This window comes from Delphinus delphis, chromosome 3 (genome assembly GCF_949987515.2).
Source record: "Delphinus delphis chromosome 3, mDelDel1.2, whole genome shotgun sequence".
Taxonomy (NCBI): Eukaryota; Metazoa; Chordata; class Mammalia; order Artiodactyla; family Delphinidae; genus Delphinus; species Delphinus delphis.
In genome coordinates this window covers 26341743-26365988 of record NC_082685.1, presented here as the reverse complement: position 1 = coordinate 26365988, position 24246 = coordinate 26341743, and the positions used below count along the sequence as shown (strand labels likewise).

General features: G+C 44.0%; 1 protein-coding gene across 3 annotated transcripts in view; it reads left to right on the top strand.

Annotated features, from left to right (window-relative positions):
* The window catches only part of RANBP17 (RAN binding protein 17), a 315725-nt gene extending 291969 nt beyond the window's left edge, over positions 1-23756 (top strand). For all 3 annotated transcript variants that reach the window (XM_060008404.1, XM_060008406.1, XM_060008403.1), the window contains 3 exons: positions 17755-17853; positions 19751-19878; positions 21889-23756. In XM_060008404.1, the coding sequence (XP_059864387.1) occupies positions 17755-17853; positions 19751-19878; positions 21889-21985 (324 nt within the window). In that variant the 3' untranslated portion in view covers positions 21986-23756. The remainder of the gene's footprint in view (positions 1-17754; positions 17854-19750; positions 19879-21888) is intronic.
* The last annotated feature ends 490 nt before the right edge of the window (positions 23757-24246 follow it).

Sequence of the window (24246 nt, the reverse complement as noted above, 5' to 3'; positions counted from 1 at the left end):
GGGAGGTTGCTTTGCCAGCTGGTATAGAAAAGCCCTGTGGCTCCCACCATCACTGACAGAGCTAACAGAGCTTCCTCTCTCTTATTCTACACCCATACCCAATCATTAATTCTGTAGCCAGACGTTGAAGGTATAAAATTTAGCAGGACATGTATCCTTGAGAAGGTCAGAGTCTAATAGTGTAACTGTCTCATGATGTTCCTTTGTGACTATCCTTCAGTTCCTCTGAGGTAGCTCTTGAGGTTTACTCTAACCTGACTTTTCTAGGATAGAATCAATATAGAAGCTGTGAAATGAAGTTGGGGAAGCAACAAGTGCTTTGCATCCATCCCCCATACCCTGCACGTCTCTAGGCTTTGTCCTGACTCTCACTACTGATTCATCAGTGTTGAATGTCATTTTTCACCTCTTTCTGATTGTAAACAGCTTCTGTTTTTTAAGAGGCTTCTACTACTGAGTACCATTAGCTCTACTGAAGGTCCTTCTTAAGGGCCTCTCACATGGGCAAGTCTGAAACTGGCTCCTTTGAGCATCCCTCTCCTCCTCCTTTTCATTCTGTAAGGTACCACAGACTAAGGTGCCTATAGAGCCAAGTAGGGAACTTGACTGAGGTAGACAGGAACGACAAACTGTGTTCAGTATACATCCCTATCTAAAGGGGGCAGCCTCCAAAGGGCTCCAGCTAATTGTTGCCCTGTAAAGTGGTAAGACCCAGTGTTGCCAGATATATTGAGATTTCCCCACGGAGAGAAGCCAGAAATACAGTTTTGTAAATGTTGGCAACTGATTGAAAAATTAAAATAAAAATACTCTGCAGGTCAGCACTGTATGTCTGGTTATCAGTTTCCCACCTCTGTATTCTGTACTCTTAGAGAATTTCAGAACTCAGATCTCTTAATGCATGATCCCTTGCATTTCTCATAGCCATCCCATGTGGCCTTGCAACAGTGATATTTTTATTTGTCTCTGATGTTTTGATAATTCTTAAAGCACACTTTTTTAATTTGCTGTTTTAAGAAGATGCCAATATTTTGCTTTTACATATGACTCTATACTTAGGTCTTTAATGAAACTTAAAGAGGGCGTTTTATCACATTTGGGTTGTGTCTTTGCATACAGAAGGGGTGCAGTAAACAGGCAATGAAACTCAGTTAACATCTCCCAAACATTTTTTTTTTTAATTTTCAAAATAATAAGGTTTGTTTGAGGCAGAAATAAAGCTCACTTTGGTCAAGTGTGTGTGTGTGTGTGTGTGAGAGAGATCTAATTACTAAGGATCATATCAGAGTATCTAAGAGGACCAGGGCTGCACAAAAGTATCTAGTTAATAGCCAGGTAACAAAAGTCCAAAAGGGAGTAAAACTCTTAAGAACGATCAGTGTGTGACCACCACCCCTAAAGATCAGCTTAGAAAGTTAAAATATATAATTTTAAAAATGGAAAAACACTAATTTTTAATTAAAATGGCTTTTATCTGTGATATAATAAAATCATTTATCCATCTTTAGAAGGATGATTCTTGTCCAAATCCTTTGTTATATTCCATATCTTTGCCATTTTGATTTCATTTTTGTTATAGAGATATTTGTTGAATGACTGTTTCAGCTGTAACAAAAAATGGTATTTTAAAACAAAACCCTTTTAAAAAGAAACCTATTCTTGGTTTATAAATCATCAAATTAGTGTTATAACCCTATCACCTATCTTTACACAGTACCTTTTTTTCCCCAAAGATCACCTCCATCTTGATACTTGTCCCAGCACCTAGCAGAGCCTGAAACCTTGTGATGGTCAATGAATGTCTGCGAAACAAACCAAAAAAATTAATTTTTAAAAGTGCAATCTACAGGCAGTGACTTTAGGTATCAAATCTAACATGGTCATAGACTAATACATGATAAAATAAATGATAATGCCAAGATAAGATTATATCGTCATATACTATATAATAACCCTGCTGAAATTCCATAAGAAAATTTTATTCTAAACATGGATGAAGAAAGAAATAAGTACTGCAAATACTGTTTCAAATGGTTAACAGAACAGAGAAGGTTTGTGGTGGGGTTTTTTTTTTTTTTTTGTCTGTTTGTTTGTTTGTTTTTTCCACTGGGACATGTGTTTTTCTACCTCTAAGCACAGTTTAAAGATGTAATCCATTGATAGTGTAACTTGCCTTATTAATTGAAAGGGATGGAATCCACCAGATGTAGCCCAAACCAGCAGAGAGTTAGGTGACTAAGCAACAGCAAAGACACCATATTGAGTGAGCCAGATTTCGGTCTCCAAGTCATTTATTTCAACCGGTGACAATACATTTAAACTCCTGTGCCTCAGCAGTGATTGATGGTTTAATATCATATATAATTTTTTTAATGAAGGAAAACCATTTAAATATGTTACCATTTGCACTGGTATTCTCCTATGTACATAACTGCATTTAATCATTATGGGGATTGTTTTTATACTTGTGTAATTTGTATCCAAGAAATAACTGTCAAAACCATCTCATGCTGTTGCTGGAAATGGTACAGTGTGCTTCATACTTGAATAGATTCATTCTTCCCTGCACATAATTAAGAGTGTTGGAGCTTTCACTGCTACCACATAGGAATTCCATGTTTACATTTCTGAGAATGAAAAATTAGCCACAGTTTGCTTTTTCAGGCTCCCATTTTCTGGGGCTGTGATATTTAAGTACCTTAGTTCTGTACCAGTATATGATTTCAAGAGTTTGATTTTAAGACTTTTAATATTAAAATACATAATAAAATTTTATTATCTAATTATAAGAGGGTTTAGCCTCTTATTAAAGTTGCTAAACCAGGCCTGGATTAACATCATAATGGCACAGTTTGACATGGAATACTCAAAAGTCAAGTTCGAGGGAAGGGATGGGTTTTGTTGTTGTTGTTGTTTTGGGGGTTTTCTCCTATACCCACCCCTCGCACAAAATAACAAGGACGAAACGCATGTGTGGAAACAAACAAGGAGCAATTTGGGACGCTGGAGAAGGAGTGGAGGTGTCAGCCTAGGATGGTACCCTTAGGCGAGGCAGCTGGTATATGTAGCCTTTTGTTTATCTGCTACTGGTTTATGTAGCCTTTAGGCCGGCAGCAGAAACAATCACTCCTACAGGGTCAGCTGCTGGTCAGAAGCAAAATAAGAAAAGATTTTGCGTTCAAATGCACAGCCATGATTTCTGTACAGCTGGCACCTGCTGCTGGTGCACAGCGTGAAGGTGAAAGGGCAAAGAGGCAGTTGTTCAAAACTCAAGAATGGCTTAAAGGGACTTGTAGATTAATCTGCTTTATTAACTTCTGTATATTAGATAACTATTGCTATGAATGACAGTACATCTTTTTGAATAAGTCGCATCTCTTTCTCTTTTAAATTAGCTTTTGAGTAATGAATATTAAATAGAAAGCATTTCAGGGGTAATTAAATGAAAACAGAATGATGTCATTTTACAATTATATTTGTGTGTTTATAGAATAGGGGAATTATAATGTTTTCCAAGGAGCTAAAAAAAAAAAGAGCCGGCTTCATAAAGAAGAATTTGAAATAAATAAGTTAGGTGTCCATTAGCCTTTGTGTTTAGACTAAAAAGTATGATGTAGTTTGCGACTTAACGTAGAGTCATTGGGTGCCAGTGGCTTGATTTGGCATTCCCAGGGGCTCCAAGTGTTTTCTTTATGAATTAAAGTGACCGCAATCCGTCATTGTTCTTTTATCTACAGTTTAGGACAGTCAGTTTTGCTATCACTCTGCAGCAAATGTTCTCAGAATAGCAAAGGAGTAGTAAAAAACAACAGCCGTACCTTTTCCTTCGCACTCATGTAGGGCAGATAAAGAGCGCTTCATGAGGAAGAAAACGCACGGTTTTACACAGGTTTAGCCCAATGATAATTAGGCATGCTTTATAACAGTCTCTCACCCGGTATGGCAAGTGGCAAACAAGATGGTTTTTAGCCTCTTCATTAATAGTGATTGGCGCAGTTAGCTTAATTTATCATTATAAATTAGGGGTAAAAAGAGTTCCCTTTCATGCGTTCTTTTTTAAAGCCTCTGCAAGGAAAATTTCTAATCCATAGACAAAATACTGACACCAACTCTGGGAACGTGTTTAGCAATCTGCCTTCTAAAAGGACAACTCTTTTCTGCTGACTCTCAGTGATTTTTTGTTTTTGTTCTTTTAAGAATTCTCAGAAAAAGCATAGCAGATGACATCTGCCTTTTTCATGCTAACACAGCACAGGTAGTAGCATTTATCCATATTTCACAAAGGGAAGGCGTCTGGGATTTCATTTGCACTCCCAAGTTTTAACACAAGTTCAGTCTTTCTACTCTGAGCAGTGTTTCTGTGACATGTGAAGATGACACCTGAGATCACCTCCCTGTGTCACATCCAAGCCAGCCCAGGGCTCACCAGAAGGATCCTAAACTTGCATGGGTGTCACAAAGGAGCAGACTACCTTGACCAGAAAAGATTGGGTTAGGAGTATTTCCACATCCTTACACTCCGAACTGGAAGAGCCTTTACACCTCCTTCTTAAAGATCTAGACTTTTCCTCCATCCTGTAACAGAAGCCTTATTTACTGTAGGGTTGCTAGGACCTAAGAAGTCACTATAAAAGGGCGATCTCAGGTTCAAACAGAATTTTTATGATGAATGATAATGATGAAAAAGAAGTAGAAATAATTATTATATGCTAGGCTTGTGTGCTAAGTGCTTTATATATATGTACACAGACATATATTCCAGTGTGTGTGTGTGTGTGTGTGTGTGTGTGTGTGTGTGTGTACATATATATATATATTTCTGTTTAAGTCTCAGTACTCTGTGGGGCAGATATTTTTATCTCCATTTTATGATCAAAATACTGTAATTGCAGCTCTAGTAAGATAGTAACTCACCCAATACCGTACAGCTAGTAAGTAGCAGAACCCATGCTCTTCACCAAAATACAGTGCAACTTTTAAATGGGCTAGATGGAGGCTAAGCAAGGGGAGACACATGCCATTCATTCACTCATAAATCCTCGACTGAGCCAGGGGCCCCTTTCTTTGAGAACTGATTGGACAAGAGGAAACGCTTGACCTAAGCTGGCTTTTCTTCCCTAGATTTAGAAACGAGCATTTAAAAGATACTGGTCAGCCTCATCTGAATTGAAGACTTGAAAAATCAAGAGCCATGGGGCAGCCATTCCCTGCCACATGCTCAGAGAAGTAGCCAGTCTGCAGCGAGAGAAAAGAGCAGCAGACGTGCTAAAAGGATCTCGAGAGACCAGGCAGGCCCACAGAGGGAGACTGAGAAGGATCCCACCAGCGTTCTTGCCGCTGGTTCTAAGCCCTTGAGAGGCCTGACCGTGCTGCCTAGTGTAGGGGTCCTGAAGCCACCCCTTTTAGGCCTAAGTTTTGCCTGCGATAGTTGCCGTCCTCCTAGCCAAAGGATTCTTGACTCAGGGAAGCTGTGAGGACCCAGTGAGCCAATGAGTATAGACTCACCTAGCCCAGAGAAGGTATTCAATCAATGTGTAAAAGTAGCCTTCACTTTGAAAAACAATATGCAGCTACCACTTTTCGATGTCCCTGTCCTTGTCCATATCCCTGCTGTTCATAAGTATAAATGTGAGAAAAGTATCCTGTCCAGGAAATCCCAGGCCCAAGACTTCATTTCACAAGATGATTTGCTTTTGCCGTGACTTCAGCCGGATTACTTATGTCTACCTGGTCCCATCCATGTGTTCTGCCTTTCTTAGAGTTCCTTCTGTGACAAGCATTCTTAATATCACACTCACTCACTGGACTGGATGGGGCATGGTGTGATTTTATTCTGGGGCCCAAACTGACTTTTTCTCACTTATTCTTCCTGCATACTCCAGGCATTACCTTGCAATGGCAAGAATGAAAGTAAACGCCATAACTCTTTCCATTTGTATAATGTCTTCATACCTTCTGTCTCTTCTGACTCTCACAACAACCCTGATGGGTAGACAGGGCCAATGTGAATATTTTTTTAACTTGAGAGTATGGGTACATCAACACGTTTAATCCCACAGTACCTGTATGGGTAAAGTACGCAGAGGTTCAGAGGGGTGAAATAACTTGCCCAGAGACACAGAGCCACTAAGTAGCAGTGCCTAGAATATAACGAAGGCTTCCTTGTCCCTAGATTTTACAGTTTTCTTGTCTCTAGATTTTAACATACCAAGGCTCCCCAGGGCCTTACCCTGCCCTTCCTTCCTGGCATTTCTTCTTCTCCGTTCATCCCTGTTCAAGGGAGACAGCAAGATAAATGACAGGGTTCCCCTGCCTTCATTTCTCTTAGTGGCACTGTGGATGGTATAAGAAGCTCTTTGAGTTTCTTGAAAGAATGGCACAGGATAAAGTGAGGGTTGGTTTCATGATGGCATGATTTATTCATTTCGCAGTTATTACTGATTTTTCACGTAGTACTTGAAGGGTAAATTATGTGAAATTTTCCCAAAGTATATTAAGGTCTGGAGATGTGACTTCCACCTTCATATTCATTTGTCTTGACCCTTGGAAATTTTAACTAGCAGTAGCCATTCGTGCAGCTGTGAGCTCATATAGTGTGTTGAGGAAGACTTCTTATTTGGTTGCAGTCTAATCACTACTTGAGGAACAAGGTAAAGGTTCCCTCATCCTCTGACCTTTCATGAGTTGATGCTGCTTTGTATGCTTTGCAACCCAGAAGAACTCTTGCGTGCTAATTCTGTATCCCTTGTCATGCTTAGGAAAATACAGACGTAAGTGCTTTCAGACTGATGAAATTCTATCCTCCTTTCATAGTTGTTTAATTGCAAATTCTCTATTTGTGGAGGACTTTCTACTTACAACAATCAGAGCTGACAGATTTTACAGTCAACATACCTGGTTTTGACATACCAGTTATGCTACTTCCTGTGTCCTTGGAATACTTACCTCACCTCTTTGAGGTTAGCAGCCCTTCAACAGGGGGAGTTCTTTACATTACTTGAACTGGCGCCTGGGATCAGGTGGCTGAACTGCTCCCTCCTGTGGTCTCATGCCCAGACTCCCCAAGACTAACCAAGACCTAGATGTCTCCCATTCCATCACTCCCTCAGCCGGTTACCCCATAACTTGGAACATTGGTATCATGGAAAAGAAAAACATTCAAGTGCATGTTTAGTTGAGGTCATGTGAACATAGAATGCTAAGAAGGAGCGATGGGAAGCTCAAGGCCTGAAGAGAAATCTCTTAGGCCCCAAAGAGACCCACCAGAAAGAAAACACTAAGCAAGAGCTCTGTGTTAATCCCCATACTTAATGTGGCGTCTCGTTTTAGATGAGACAAAGAAGTTCCACTCAGGGAACTAAAAGCGTCAATTAGAGTTAAGTGCATTTAGGGATGATTTCTCTGAGACCCTTAAGATTGGAAGGAAACAACTTGATGGGTGCGCAATAAGAGATTAGTAAATACTTAGGCTGCATGGGCTCTTTTAGGCCACAGGGACCACATTTTATTCAATTCTGTACCACAGTGCCTGACACATAGTAGGAGTTCAGTAATTCTTTGAGCAAAGAATAAGTCTAAGAAATGAAGAGGGAGGGAGAAAGGAAGGAAGGAGAAGTCCCTAGCACAGTACCTGACACATCGCAGGCACTCATCACGGATGTGTTGCGTGTGTGCCCCTAGCACGTAAGAGTTGATAATAGAATATTATTGACTTGAAATGTGTGCAGGTGAAACAAGTAGATAACAAGAGGGCTTTAGAGCTTCTCTAGGGGCCTGGCCTGTTTTGGAATCTGTACTTGAAGGGAGAAGTTCCACCCTCAGCACACGATGGCCTCTTCTTATCCCACAGAAGGAGCAAGCCCTCCCTCCCCAACCCCATCTTTCTCCTGAGCCCCTTGCATTACTGAGAGGCTGGAAACAAACTGACAGAAACCTGGAGAAAAGTAACTCAAGTGATTTAGGAGAATGGAAGGGCTGGCTTATGGGGCCAGATTAAAGAAGCTAAATATGTATAGCCTGCCTAAGTGACAACTAAATGGGGCGTTTGATAAGTCTATAAATACGTGGAAGATGTAAACGCCAAGGAGGAAAGGGAATTACTTAGCATGGCACAGTGGAGTATTGGCGTAATGGGATAATATTAAGAAAGGGAAAATGAAGGTTGAGCATCAATAAAAAGCTTCCTGACAAAGAGAACCATTCCTGACAGAGGACACTATTAAGTTACGCGCTGTGCGCCAAGGGAAGTAATGGCAGTGCCATTTCTCAGGGTACTGGCAACAGAGCCAGCAGGACGGGGCCCGAGATATGTCCTGACTGAGGCACAGGAGCCAAGCAAGTAACCTGTGTCTGCGGCCTCCGAATCCTAGAAACAGGAAAAAGGCTGCATCTTCTTGGGAGAACTCAGACGGCTCAGCCTCCTAAAGGGTCAGACCCTGTGGAGAATGGTTATGCCAATCGTTCGCCCTCCCACGCCACTGCCCAAAAGAAGTCATCCACCTAAAATGGTACCCCATTTCCTCCAAGGTAAAGCCCACATTCTCTAGCACGCAGTAGTAGGCCCTTCACAAGACGGGGCCTCTGCCTACCTAATCAGCCTCCTCCGCCACCACCACTGCCCGCGCACCCTCTCAGGTCCCACAGAGCTGCCCGTCATTCCCCAGACACTTCTCCAAACCTTGGCACCTGCTTGCTCCTTTTCCTGCCTTACTCCCTGTCAGACTTTGCTTGTTCTCTACAACAGATCCGGGTGTCACCTGTGAAGCCTTCCCTGCCTGCCCCCCGCCCCTCGACAGCGTTAGTCAGCCTCCTGTGGTCTCTCAGAGCCTCCCGTGCAGGCTTCTGTTTGTGGCGCTTGCTAGAGTGTGTGGTCATGTAAACAGTGTACTGCCTCCCCTACCTGAGTTCTTGGAGGGCTGGGACTGTGCCTCATTCATTGGTATGTCCTCAGGGTCTAACACAGAGCCTGGCACAAAGTAGGTGGCAGTAAAGTCTGAATAAGTCAAGGAACGAGGTTCTATTCCCAGCACTTTCAGTCACTATCATTCCTTAGGCTCCCTATGTAAATATCAGGGTGAAAGAGCTTCCAAATCTCAGTAACATCTTTGAATCATCTCCCCAACCGCTTGGCCAGCACTCTCTATGCCATTTAGATAGCTATAAATAAAAACGCTCAAATCTGAAAGGCAGCATGCCATCCTCTGTGGTTAAACTCGAGACTGCTCTTTAATGGAAAGTGCTTCTGAGGGCCGAGTGAATTTTCCAAAAAATATTTTTTTCTCCTCACACAAAATCATTCGAACATGATAAGTAAAATAATCCTCCTCTGTTGGTTATGAAGATTTTTAGGTCCGTCTAACCAAATCCCTTCGGGAAGTCAGGGAGAATATAGTGACAGATGATAGGCAATGAAACTTTGAACCTCCTACTGTAAGGATAATATGTTTATTATGAAATACAATATTCATTGCACTCTGCTCTGAGGACCGCGTGAGATGCCCCCATGCCATTATGCCTTATGTTGTTCTGTTGTGAAATATGATATTCATTGCAAAATGTTGTGATGACTGTTCAATAAAGTAGCATGCTGTTTCCCACTCCCTTCCTTGATTTTGAATGGCCTCAGTTAAGAGTTTACTTTATCACTGAATATTTAATATAAACATGTGCTTGTAGTCGCCTCTGTCATGCATGTATATGTACACTGGGTGGGGTTCATTTCACTGCTCCTTATCCCCCGAGCTCACTGGGACTGTGGGCCTGCTAGACAGCAGCCGCCCTCCACCACGTGCAGCGCTGCTGGGGCCGCCTAGCATCCAGCCCCTTCTCTCATTGGCAGTCTTGAAGTTGAGGCCATGTTCTTAAAGCTCTGAATTTACCTGTAGCTTCAGTATCAGGTTGTTGTTCTTCAAAAGATTTCTTTAACTGGGAAGAAAATGGGATACGCAGTCAAGGATTCTGACCATTTCTCTCTGTCTCTGCTACCACAGACTTGCGGAGGCCCTCGTCATTTCTCCTCTGGACTCGTGCAGTAGTACCTAAACATGTTGCCTTGCCTCCAGTACCTACCCGTCATTGCCATTCTGCAGTTTCCCATAAGTTTTGTTCTAAATCACCGATCTCATCATTATTCAGAAGTCCTTTGAAGGCTACCCTTTGTGTACTGGCCCGAACTCATTTCTGCATTCAGCCTGACATGAAAGACCTTTTATAGCCTGGACTCAGCCCAGTCTTCTCCTCACCCTCAGCTCTACTCCTTTCCACTCAAAAGAAGGTCTCTCTTAAAAGCCTCCTATACAGAGGCTGATTATTCCTCATATATGCCAAGCCCTGTCCCCTGTGCCTTTTCTCATTTTATTGTCTCTTCCTAATGTATCCTTTCCCAGTGATGCTATATGTGTCTTTTAAGATTCACATTAAATATTAGCTGTCCTGTGGATAGGCTGATTTTTTTAGACAGAAAACGTAGCGCATATGCCTTTGTTAGTCTCTCTTGAGCTTACACACATTTTCTAACTTGGGGCCCCCAGAGGCTAGTGTAGGACATTTGAGGTTCTAGAACCTGATTGTATGGCAGTCATTTGGGCAGTATACCATGAACTAGAAATTACAGTGTCACTTGAAAAAAATGAGAGGAAAATGGCTTTGGCCTTGAAAGCCATTCCTTTACATACAAGTTTTCCCAACATTCCTGCCTAGAGGAAACTTAGATAATGTTTTTGACAAGGGATGCTTAATTTTTACATCAAATCGAATACTGTTCCGTTTGATGTTGGCCAGAGAAGAGTGAGAAAGGGTTTCCCAAACAGTGCTGAGTGGCAAATCCTTCAGCCTCCCAGTACCCCAGGTTTTCTGGTTTTCTTTTAATGCAGCGAGCCGCTTTATGAGATCTGCAGCCACTTGAAATATGAGTTACTACTCGTAAAAAGTTTCAAGTGGATAATGAAGATTCAAGAATGAGACTCACAGTGTAGTGCAGTCAATTTTGTTGCTGCTGCTTTCCAGTACATCTCTGCCATTGAAATGAATTATTTATTGTAATTTATTTCAACCATGGAAAATAAAACTGTTTTCATTGTGATGTGCACTGTAACATTCAGAAAAGACACATCACATGCAGTACTCTCAATTAATTAATTCTGAAGTTTCATTCCAACTTTATCTTCTTTATTATAAGCTATGAGACTGGCAGGTAATTCTTTCCCCAATAAACTATGATTAAAATGAATGTTTTGAGAACTAGGGGTAATGTTGGTAATGGAGAAAATTGAAACAGCAGCAACACTAGGTTGTGTATTTCCTTAGATTTTACAGTGGATTGGAAGGGTTTTTAGATATTCTAGGCAATTTATCACTTGGAGGAAAACTTTTTCTCCCTTAACTTTTTGTAAGGAGTGGGTGGAAGAGGAGGGTACTCTTAGTTTAGATGTGGAACCGTGCAATGCTAATATATGGCCAAAGCCAGCTGAGTTAACCAGTCCTGCAGTACCTTTATTGGTAAGAAGTTTTTTGCCTTTTTTTTTTTTTTTTAAAGCAAACTTAGCATTGTACAAAGGCCAAGAGGCAGGACTCCCAAATGATTTTTCAGAGGCGAATGGGTCACCTGTAATTGATTGCAATCTTGTTTCTTCTAAAAAGAGGCTCACCTCATGCATTTCATTTGATTTTTTTTTTGATTTAAAGTGCTAAATAGTTGCTTCTGTTATGAGACTGCAAAGACACTATGAGAACTTAGGAATGTGCTTAATATGTACAGATATTAAAAGATTTAATATAACTTAGGTGGTGGGGCTTAGTCCAGGCAGAAAAGTACTTGCTTATTTGTCCATTACTTTCATTTTTCATAACATTCCACTAATACCACATTGCTAGACAGCAGACAAAGAAACAGTTGATTCCTTTTCCCCAAAGATGACCAGTATCTAATTTGAGGAGGATCACATTTCAATATTTGCTATGCACGTGGCCTAAGAACAGCGCTTGGTAATGACAGCAACTCGCTAACCTCCACAAGCACTGAAAATCTGGAAGCTTTTCCTCCTTTGGCAGCATTCAGGTTCTTCCAGGTCATAGATCTTCAACCAGGGCATGGGGCTCTGGAGAAATTGCCGTGGAGATGGGTAGAAGGTCTCTCTGCTTTTTCAGGCTCTACTACACTATCGTTTTTGTTTTGTTGTTTTTATTGCTGTTGCTAGGGCCAGCCTTCCTCCTCCTCTCCTAACTGGCCTTCTGAAAAGCCAGTTACAGGTGCCAGAGGCTTCTTGAGACTCAGAAGCATCTCTCAAGTGTTTGGTGCATTTATCGGTTGTTCTCAAAACATCAGCAACTCACTGCATCAAAATCAAAGGCAATCTAGCTTGGTCAGCAGTACATATAATTGTGTATCCTACCCCCTCTTCTCATTGAGGGCCCAAGCAGATTAAGGCACCCCATTCCGCAGACACACCCTCTTGGGCACAGCCCTGATCATCCTTGCTTTGTCCTCCTCTCCCCACCTCTGTCTGGATCTAGGTACAGGGACGCTTTGTCTTTGGTCTCTCATCTCTTCTTTGGTCCATCCTTCTTTTATATAAACCAAAGCCTCCTTCTCAGCCCCTCCTTGCACCACCTTTTGGAGAAGACAGATTACTCTTGCCCCATTCCCATTTTCCATTTCCCTGGTCAACAGGGAGCAAAGTTGCAGTGTAACTAAAAGGTCATTCAGCCCTGAGCAAAGAGGCCAGGATAGAGAGAGAAGAGCTGAAGTTCCCTAAATATGTTAAGGATTTGATCCCCATAGATCAGAGTTCATATCATCACTTCAGATTCAGTTTTGTCTTTCTGAATCAGAGGGGGAGCAGAAGGGAGGAGTTTGAATTTTTTTTCACCTATTTCTTAGACTTTGTGGAATATTTTTTAGTTTTATTAATCAATATGTTCGAAGAACATGAACAATGAAAAGTGCTCACTTTATTGGGAGTATTGTAACTCGAAGAAAATTAGCTTAATTTACTAATGTTTTCTATGATGTTAATTTAAATTGCCGTATACTTTTGGTGGGAGGGAAACCAGTGGTTCAGTGGACCGTGTTCCAGAGACAATCTATTAATTATGTCTACTGCTGTTCACCTTGGGAGGCTGAAAATATGTTAACCAAATTTATAAAAGCTGTAGGTGGGAGGCAAGAAGGTCTGCTGCAAACTCACCAGGAACCTCTGCCCTGGATTCCAATCACAGGGATTTCAGGAGCTGCCCGGCTCTTGATCAGGTGGCAGAGTGGCCAAACAGAGGAGATACACATGGGCAGCATAGCTGGGAGGCTCACTGCAGGTGGAAGAGTGAGCCACGCCCAGAAGCGAGCCTTTCCTTTCACACCATGAATCCGCTAGCAGTCTACAGTGAGGGCCAGACACACTGTGCCGCAACCACCACTGCGGCAGTCCTGGTCCTCACCCTCAGGCAGCAGCCTCCGGACTCAGGCGGGCCTGTGCACATGTCCTGGTTCCACTTCACCTCGTGGTAGCTGGTGGCTGTGATGCCTTGAGCAAGTGACTGACTTGCTCAGCACTTCAGATCCTTAGTCTATGAAATGGGGATAATACCTACCTCAGGGTTAGCTGAGAGTTCCAGACAGTGTGTGCCTAACAGAGTGCTGAGCACCCAAGGGCTCTCCGTAAACGTGTCATTCCCTGCTGGGCAGTGAGAAAACTCATCAGGCACAGCTTATGCTTAGGTGGAAGTGCTTGTCATTAGAAAAGATGGTGCCTCAGCCTTTGGCCTTGGTGACCTGAAAGGACCTAGAGAGCTCTTCCCGGCAGCTGCTGGCTAGAGAGGCAACAGTGGCTTAGAAGAGTTCTCAGGCTCTGCACACAAAAGCAGGATCCTTGGAAATGAACAATGTATTAATTTACATATTTACCCATTTCAGGTTTTAGCCGTAGACTGAGGCCAGAACTCCTCTGTTTTCTGTACAGTCCCCTTTCGGCTCTTTAGCTCGTTATGCTTTAGTTGATATTTCACTCATCCTTTCCCATTCATTCATTTATTCATTTATGTATTCATTCTGTCATCCAGTAGCTATTTCCTGAGCCTCTGATAGGTGCCAGATGCCATACTAAGCACTAGGGATACAGAGAAAAGTCCCCCATGGTCCCAGCCCCGCAGAAGTTTGCAGACCAGTCTCCCGACCCCACCCCATTGCAGTCACCACCCTGTACGCACTCAAGCCACACCTCTCCAGCCATCCTTCTCCACTCAGCTTCTAGACCCATTGAGCCTCCAGCCTCCTTAGAAAGAGTACATACTCACCGTGTAGCAGTAAAGCACCCAGCCACCAACCACATCTTTGCTTATTCTGCACAGGTAGAAGATAGAACAGGAAGCACCTGAAGTGAGAGCATGTAGTTACCACCTTGCTGTAGGGGAAGAGTGACCCAGCACATTGGAGTGGGAAGGTCCACTGTGCTTTGTGCTTGTGCTTTACATGCCATTTTAGGGTAGAAACAGGAGCGGAGCTGAGGAGTGAACAGAGATCCGTGTAGCACAGCATTGCTTTGTCTTATTTTTCCAGATCAGATATTTGTAGCATAGCTTCATGTTTTATTTAGAAGATTACAAGATTTCAGAACAACAGAAACACTGTCATTCAAAATCCATACTAATACATGTGCCAGACCACATAGGACTGATTTTTGGACTGTTTTCTATTTTAGGGTTTTTTTGCTTGTTTGTTTGTTTGCGTATTGCAACTCCCAGTGAGGGTAACTGATAGTGAGAATATAATCTCGTTTATCTGTCCATAAGCAAGACATGAAATGGGGTGCTTCCTGGAGCCATGAGATTCCACTGGGCCAGATCAGGCAGGGTAACCATAGTTGGAGTAAAGGAACGCTAGTAAGGATTTGAGTGCCTGGGGAAGAAGTCAGTCCTCACAGCAGCCCTTCAAAATAGTTGCCATAATCCTTCATTTTATATGTAAAGAAATAAAGGCTCAGAGAAGTGAAACAACTTGCCCAGCGTCCCAGGTTACGTAAGTGGCAGGGCCAGATTTGGCCTTAGTTCTGACTGGCTCCAAAGTCTGTTCTTGTCAAACCATGTTGGTTTTGCTTCACTGAGAGAAATTTTCTACAAACTCATGCCAAAGCCCTTTGGGAAGGAGGAAGGAGAACAAGGAAGCACCACCTGAGACAGTGTGGTGTCTGGTTTTCCTAAGCGGACTAAGCCTCATGACTCCCCTTCCCAAGTGGTCCATTCCCTGGTTGGGCAGAATAACTGCTTAGGATAATACAGTGGGTAATGTGTGTGTTTTTTTGGACATAGGCTCTGGAAACTGTAGCCTGGGTTGGGCAAATCTGAAACGGCCATTCCAGCCATGCCTGTAACAGTGCAGGAAGTGAGCAGAGGTTGGAGGAGTTCCTTATACTGAACGCTGATGGTGCTTTGTGACTCAGTGCAGGCTGGGGCGGGCCACTGCAGAGTTGCCAAGGGCGCTCTCCTTTCAGTTTTGACTTGTTCGCATCGATAACCGCCAGAGATTTCACATTACCTGCAACAGGATTCTGTACTCAGGCCTTTCACCCAGTATTCTTCCATATGGGGGGGGACTTTCTCCAAAGGGACTTGCCATACTGATTGAACTGTTTCCCCATATCCTCTAGGAGTGTTAGAAACAAGAACTCTGGAAATGAGTTGACACGTCAATACCCTTTGAACGGATTTGCTCACTAATTTCCATTTTTCCGGAAGAGTAAAAGAGAAAAAAAAAAATCATCCATTTTAGCCAACTTTATTTTTAGAAAAGTATTTTATTCAAACATCCCCTTACTTATTACAGACATAAATACATGCATTCAGACAAATGAATCCACGAGAGAACCGTATAAAGTAATTGGCACATCACTTCAGCATGCTTTGTCAGTTAGTGGAGGACTTTGGTGCCTCTGACTTTAATCTTTTCCATTAAAATATCCATTCTGCCTTCAGATTGTGAAACCCATAATATTTTAGGCTGTCTCCGTGGATCTGTTAGTTTTGCTTGTCAGACTAATTTAATTTGTGGCTCTGTGACTTTGGGTGGCTTGTTAAATTGTACATGGAAACATGTGATCTGCAAATGATGTTCAACATGCCAGGCTTAAGACCTAGTTTCTCCCCAGAGACACTGGACATGCAGTAAATGTGTGTTGGCAGATTTCATTTGCAACCAGCCTAACTGTTAGGATGATGATGATGTGTGAAACGGCAGATGTTTAAGCGCATTACTGTTGCTCTTATATACCTTAAATGTTTATAACACTTTTTGGAGCAGTTTTTATATCCACCGTCTCATTTGATTCTCTGAGCTTCCTTGTACTGGGTTATCATCTCCCTCTTTATAGCTAATGAAACTGAGACACAGAGAGAAAGGTTCAGTGACTTGCCTGAGAACAGGGTAAATTGGATTGCAAAGATGCTAGAGGACAAAGCCAGATGTCACCAGAGCCTAGTCAGGGTGGTGTGTGTAGTAGACTTTGCCACATAATTGCCATCTTCCCCTGCCCTCCTTTGAGGAAAGGAGCTCTGAAGTGGTGAAAACAGGAAGGGCTAGAGATGGGAGGTAAAGAGTGCAAGAAGCAGAAACTGTAGCGTCAGCTCCATATGGATGGCCACAACTGGCTTCACTGCTCTTTGCCTGGACTGTTGCAGCAGCCTCATCTCCGGCCTCCCTCCTCGACTGTCACCTGCACAGTACACGTTCCAAATGTCCCCAGAGAGAGATTTCTTAAGTACAAATCTGAGCATGTCTCTCCTTTGCTGCAAACCCATCATTGGCTCCCACTGCCAGATTCTTCATCGCGGTCTTCCAGCCTACACTGGGGTCTTGCTTCTGGCCTGCCTCTCTCCTGCCACACTGCATTCCTCACCACTGTAGAACCCACTGTGTTCTTTCCCAGACTCCTTTTTTTGCCACCGTCTCTGCTTAGAACACATTTATGGTGAACTCCATAAACATGACCTTCTCTGTGGAGCCTTCCCTGATTCTCAGGGACCCAGAAGCATCCCTCTTTCCACTGCATGCCCACAGCAACTTAGCCCAGCCTAGTGCCTGTTATCTCTGTGCTGAGTAGTCTGCCCCAGGGAGTTTTTAGCTCCTCAAGGATGGAGGTTGTGGTAGATGCCTGTGTTCTCTTACCGCCTCCCAGGTGTCTTGAAGAATTGGAACTTAAGAAAACGAATGAGTGTGAAATGTAGGAGTGAAGTGAGTAAATGAGTGAATTAGTGTATGAGGAGTGAATGAGAAGACTTTTAACAGCCTGAGCCAGCAGGAAACGTGACTTCCAGCATTACCGGGCATGTGCCCCATTTCTCCCTCTTGTCTGAGAGGAGTCATGGAGAGAGATTACCCCTCCACAGCTTGGCGTCTTTGGTGAAATGAGAGGCAGAAAGAAAGGTGAGCTGGGCTTTTGCCTGGTGACCTAGTATAGAGGAAAACACATCAGGGTTGAGAGGCAGGGACTGATCCTCTTGGCTCTGTGGCCCCTGACTTCTGCCCACCCAGAAGGTTCTCACCAAAGGTTTCAGTGGTGGGAACTCTTCCTCAGGGAGCTGAGAGTCTTTGCCAGGAGTTCCTACAGCAGCATCATAGGCTTCCAGAGTCAAAGCTGTTTGTTTGTCCAGGAAGCACCTTCATGTCTGGTGGCAAGATGTGGGGATAGAAGGTGAGCACATAGAAGGCCTGGGACTGGGGGGGGACTCTGAGCCAGCGCATCAGTGTCTTCATGTGACTCTGTCTTCTAGATGATGTCTGTCCTCATGAATACCATTGTCTTCGAAGACTGTCGGAACCAGTGGTCGGTATCCAGGCCTCTCCTGGGGCTCATCCTGCTCAACGAGAAGGTGAGTGCGGTTGCAGGAAGGTCCGCAGGAGGCGACCACTGGGAAGAGGGAGCACTGTACACCAGGCCAAGCTGTGACAAAGACAGGGAAACCAACCGAGCTTGAGCTGGGACCTTGAGCACGCGGGACAAGGCCATATTCCCCCAGAAGGCCCTTCCCCAGAGGCCTCAGATCTCCTTCAGTTAAGTAGAGGCCTCACACTAGCTTTTCTGGCATCCGGAGCCCTGCACTGGACAGGTGGTTTGCTCAGCATTGCTTCCAGCACACCCTCACTCCCCTCCCTGTTCCGGCAGACTGTGGGCAACCACGCCTCTTGCCCCTTCCTAGGCCTCCCTTCCTTTGTTGGATCCCCACTGCCCTCAGTGGTAGCAGTAGCCCCTCAGGGCCAAACACAGAGGCAGCACCCTTCATCCGGAGCACAAGTCTCCAGTCCTTAAGTGCACGCAGCACTCTGGGCTGCCTCCCAAGTTCTCCAGCTTCCCCTTGAACCCACCCCTGTCTCCCCAGCAGTCAGTAGGAACAGTACATTACTGCTCGGGAGAATGAATTGTCTATACAATAAGAGAGTACTGGGGAAAAAGACAGTGAGTTTAGAGGCAGCCGCATACATTAAAATTCAAACTGAAATCCCAGCCTTGGAAGGAAACTAATAGAAGAAGAAAATATATCAAAAAGAGAAGAGCTGTCTCATCATTCACCTGTGCTGAAGTATCCAATTTTAGCCACATTCAATAGCACTGTCATTCATCTTCCCTCAGTGTTATTGTGATTTAAATCCAAGCTCTATAAAAGAGAGCAGTTCTTTTAAAATGATTGAGAGGGAATAAGGGCAAATTCAGTGTTTAGAAAAAGCTTATGACATCACAATATTATACTTTACTGATGGAGGTAATATTTCATGGTTTGGGATGAAAAACTAATAATTTTCTATTTGGTGTGAGTCACTGCATCATTATAAAAGGGAAAAATAAGTAGTTTTGTGCATTCCCAGTCTTGTTCGGGAAGACATTGTGGTTTAAGTGTAATGCCTCTGATATATAGTATTTAAGTATTAGTCTGACTACATATTAATTATGTGTGTTTTTGATGTGAGCTGTTTTAATGTATGATGGAAATTAAATATCATGCTGTTTGGGCTTGGAAGGATAAACACGACTGGCAAAATGTTGTCTTTGTGCTGAAATTAGGCTGTTTCCAATGATTAGGAGCTGCTTTTAGCATAAGAGTTTGTGTGTATAAAAGCCGACAGACATCAGCAGAGAAGAAAGGGCTGTGCAGTTCTTTGTGACCAGGTGTGACAGGTGTTCTTCTTAGTGCCAGGAAGCTCTCCCAGGACTAAGCAAGTCCCTGTAGTACCCCACCTCAGCAGAACAGACCCATCCTAACTCAGGAGGACAAGGACTTGGAACAAAGCCTGGGGTCGTTTGAGGGGTAGTTCACTGAAGCCACCGAAGACCAAGAGGCCTGAGGAGGGACCCTGGACTTGGTCGCCCAAAGTGCTCCTTGGGCATTTTTAGTTCATTTCTTCCCCTCAGCCTAAGAGGTCCTTCCTCTTTCAGCCTTTCTGTGATTATTGTTGATGAAGACTCAGGAAGACCTTTATGTGCTTGGTCCCCCACAGAGGAGGCGAGAACTCCATCAGCCTAAATTGTTCCATGACAATAAAGCAGCTATAGGAAGAGATTTTTATGAGAAGGGATAATACAGTTTATACTCAGGAATGTCCCTGTTGCTTTGGTTTTCTCTAAAGGCTTAAAGTTCAGAGGGGACCTGGACCAAAGCGCCTTTGAGAGTTAGGAGCCCTGAGCACTTTGGAGGTGGTCTAGCCCTCCCCTACAGCTCTTCTCAGGCCCCAGTGTGGAGCCAGAATTCTGACACTTGTTCTGTCTCCCAACAGTATTTCAGTGAACTGAGGGCAAGTCTGATAAACAGCCAGCCTCTCCCCAAGCAGGAGGTCCTTGCCCAGTGCTTCAGGAACCTAATGGAAGGAGTGGAGCAGAACCTGTCTGTCAAGAACAGAGACAGGTAAGCAGCGCCCCATAGTTTAGCATCTCTGGGGTAGGTGGACGTTCCGGGATTGCGCTTAACACAGCTCACGACATACTGATATGGCTTTTTTATCACGCCTTGTAATCCTAGACTCAATTTAGTTCCATGCAGTAAATATGACTGGGTAGTTGCTTTCTTCCAAGCATCACACTAGGCACTGTAGAGCAGCGGTCCCCAACCTTTTTGGCACCAGGGACCAGTTTCGTGGAAGACAATTTTTCCGGTGGGGCGGGGCGGGGGGCGTGGTTCAGGCGGTAATGCGAGCAATGGGGATAATGGGGATGAGCGATGGGAATCGGCGGATGAAGCTTCAGTTGCCCGCGCGGCCCAGGGGTTGGGGACCCCTGCTATAGAGGATGCAGAGATGAATAAAATGCAGCCTTTGCCCTTAAGCAGTTTATAATCCAACAGGAGAGAGAGAGAAAAAGTAACTAATTGAAAAGGTTAAAAGAAGGAAAGTTTAGATCTGCTATGAAGGACAAAGAAAGGCCTCCTGGCATTTGAACAAGCATAGGCTTTGAGGTCAGACAGACTCCAATTTAAATTTTATCCCTGCCCTTTATAGGCTGTGTGGCAGTGAGTAAGGCAGTCAAGTTCTCTGATCCTCAGTTTTCTCACCAGTAAAACAGAGATGATGATAATTGATTGTGACCTTTAAATGACAGAATATAGTAAACATGGTACCCAGGACATATGATGCACAGTAAGTAGTTCTTTCCTCTTTCTGACCTTTAAAAGTGGTTGGTTTTGCAAGAACAGAGACAGGTAAGTTGCCAGTGAGATCCTGATGAGGAAGCCAAACTTACCACCTATGCCTGAATTCACTCATTCATTCATTCATTTAGTTCATAAAATTTTATCAAGAATCTGCTATGTGCCAGGCACTGGGGATACCACTGAGGAACTAATTGTTCCGGGTTTTTGCCCTCACGGAGCTTCTAGTGGAAGAGACAGGCATAATGAATGATGGAGAGAGAAAATGTTTTCAGAAAAAAAAAAAATAGTAATACTTGCCTCATCCTTTTATCAAAGCGGTAGCATTCAAACACTGCACCATTTGAAATGTATATTATTAATCATCCCGATAGCCACAAGCCAAAACCTGGGCTCTGGTAATACAAGGCCAAGTCGGATGGGCTCTGTGGACGTGTTCCCTTGACTGCTTGTTCTGAGCCAAGATCCTCTATCAGGCAAAAAGGGGCAGCCTCCAGGGCTAGCAGGAGAAGAGACTGCGTGAAGGAAGAGGGGACCCTTCCCTACATGCCTCGGGGGGAAATTGCTTCACCTGAGGCTTGGGAATTTGAGTATTGCCTCCTGAGCGGCTCTGTGAAATGGTGTCAGACAAGCTCCTCGTTTAGTGAGTACTAGCTAGCAAGGACTGCGTGTTTTCCATGTGCCGGGCAGGATGTCGCGCGCTTACAGGCATCATCTCACTTGACTCAGTAAACTCTCCCTTCCCGCAATCCCGTAAGCTAGCCACTCATGTGGGGCATCAAGACAAGAGATCACCCAGCTGAGAAGTGATGGGGCCAGGATGCGAGCCCAGGTAGTCGTACCCAGTGCCCCCTCTTTGTGAAGCACTTAGTTTGGTTTCCTTATCTGCAAATGAGGATACTGACGCCTACTTTGGAGAAGACTTGTGATGATGAAACGAATTTATATGTAAACTCAACCAGTGCCAGGCACATAAGCTTTTGTTCTTTTCTTTATATTCCTTACCATCTATAATGTAATTTGACTTTTTTAAATAGTATAACCACAGAATGCACCCCTCGAAATGGTCAGAGTGTATTTGCTGGTAACCCTTGTCTTCCGGGAGGGGAAGGAGGAGGGCATGCTGCTGGCAGAGCAGTAGTAGTCGGTGAAATAGGAGGAAGGAGCTCAGCCAGCACCTAGGCCGTCTCCAGGGTCCTGAACTCCGCCACCAGAGCTTCACACAGCCTCAGCCTTGCCACTGCCCTCAGCCCTTTCTTACTCCTTCCACAGGTTCACCCAGAACCTCTCGGTCTTCAGAAGAGATGTGGCAGAGGCCCTGCGCAGTGATGGCAGCACCGAACCGTGCAGTCTGGACATGATGAGCTGACCCGACTTCTGACCGTGTGCCGAGCAGCTTTTATCAAGAGACTTGTGGGTCTGGATCCCAGGACAGTGATGTTGGCTAGCCCAGGGGAATCTATTTTTCAAAACAAACAAACAACAACAAGAGTCCTACCTTTTTATAAGCCTGGCCTAATTGTAAGAATTTATAATAGCGCACAAACAATGTAAATTCAGTCTTTGCACTGAAAAAGCAAAAGATGTGTTTTCAGTCTTTCTATAAAATATCATTTATCTTTGTTCTTATAATGCTCTGAAAGGGTGTAGAGACAATATTTAACCAAAGAATATAATAAACCAGGTTTACGCCTAAGTGTGTACTAGTTAATGGTTCTGCAGTCAAGGTTGTGAATTTGTGAGAGATGCAACCTTCAACATAGATCCCGGATTGAGACAAATATACCATTTGAACCTGTTAAATTAGTAGTTTGTTATGAGTCTGGAAAAAGCAGCACTGGGGGCTCTGAGCTGTGGGCACTTAGAACGAGCCTGGGAGCCCTCCAGAGCGCCCCACAGGACTGCACACAGCCCTCTCCGCCTCAGCAGCGACTGATAAAGTTGAGAGACGGTAACACAATTAAATGACTTACAAACAACGTTTGCTCTTCACTGGCATAAATCTGAAGTGGTTTAGTCTAGAAGAATGAAGCTGCAGAGATTAATTGCCTGCAGAGATATTTCTGCCTGCAGAGATATTTCTGCAGAAGGAGTAGGTGGCCCCAGCATGTAGCCCTGGGTGCTACCAGCTCCCAGGCCTGCCTCCATTTAATTTTTAGGAGAAGCTGAGGGTGTCCAGTCAAAATACAGATTCAAAGCAGCTCTGCCTTCTTGGGCCACCCAAAACAGTTCCAGGTGCTAAAGTACAGATTTTCAGAGGATGAGGATCAGCTGGTTTTCATCCTTCCACAAAAACTCTTACTACTGTGGGGATTGCAGCTCGGCCCAAACCCAGGACAAGGAGGAAGCCTTTACAGTTTGTGAGGGACTGGAGCTAAGCTATTAATTTGAGATTGCCACTGTCAGATGGCTTTGGTGTCTCACTGCTCCGTCTTCATGGCTCAGGCTTGTAGTAAATATTGTTCCCTTTATTTCTGATAAGACACGAAAGGTTGGCCTTACTGTTGAAGAAGAAGTAAATCTACAAGCTCCTGTTATAATCTTGTTTCTCAGACTAGTATTTCTTGAAAACTTTCTTGATAGCTGAGTTTTACAACAGGCTTGTCCCAGAAAAGCAAAGTCACCCAAGTTTATCTCAAAATGTTTGTCTTCCGTGTGTGAACCCAGGAAATCAGGGAAAAGTGTGTTCTAGGTAGGGTTACTTCTGGTATCTGATGGAGGAGGAAGCCTCAGCCTTACACTATGTTTCATTAGCAGTGGGATGAATTTCCACAAGAAGGCAAATTCTGAACTTCATAAAACCTCAACTGTTTAGAGAAGTCTGACTTGAGAATTTCTCTTTCTCATGGGCTTATTACTGTACACTACTCATCCCCAAAAAAATCCTTCATAGAAGACCTATGCCCTTCTGACACTGTTTTTTGGTTTGTTTGTTTTTTGTTTTTGTTTTTGAAAAGGGTCCAAGACCTGGGAGTTCCCTAGTGGCCTAGTGGTCAGGATTCCGGGCTCTCACTGCCATGGCCCGGCTTCAACCCCTGGTCGGGGAACTAAGATCCCGCAAGCCGCGTGGCGTGGCCAAAATAAATAAATAAATAAAAAGGTCCAAGGCCTAAAAGCACCGTATTATTTGCATTAAAATGCTCACAAGAAAATCACCATGTGTACTTGCTTTTCTTGACCACATCGCCAAAGGTCGCCTGGTGGTTTCTCCCCAGCCAGGAAAGGCTCTGTCTTGGCCTTGGAGAGCTGCTGGGGAGGAGGACTTGTCAGGCCTGCCCCAGCCCCACTTGAGCAGGGCCTGCTCATGGCGCCGGGGTGTGCAGAGCATACGGAGAGGCAGCGCGCGCAGCAGGGAGCAGACTCAGCAAAACGATGGAACGTCTGCCGTGCCCTCCTCATCTGACCTCTCACTTAGTCCTCACAATAGCCCTGTGAAGGTGGACAGCATACTCCCACTTTTCAGATGAGGAAGCTGAGGCGCAAAGGTGGTACACAGCTTACACTGGTCACACGGGCAGGATTTGACCCCAGGTCTGTGTCACCTCAAAGGAATTCCTGGCCTCTCCAAGACCTGTATTTGAGAATGGTGAGTTGAAACCAGTTACTGTTTACATCCATTTCCATGTGTTT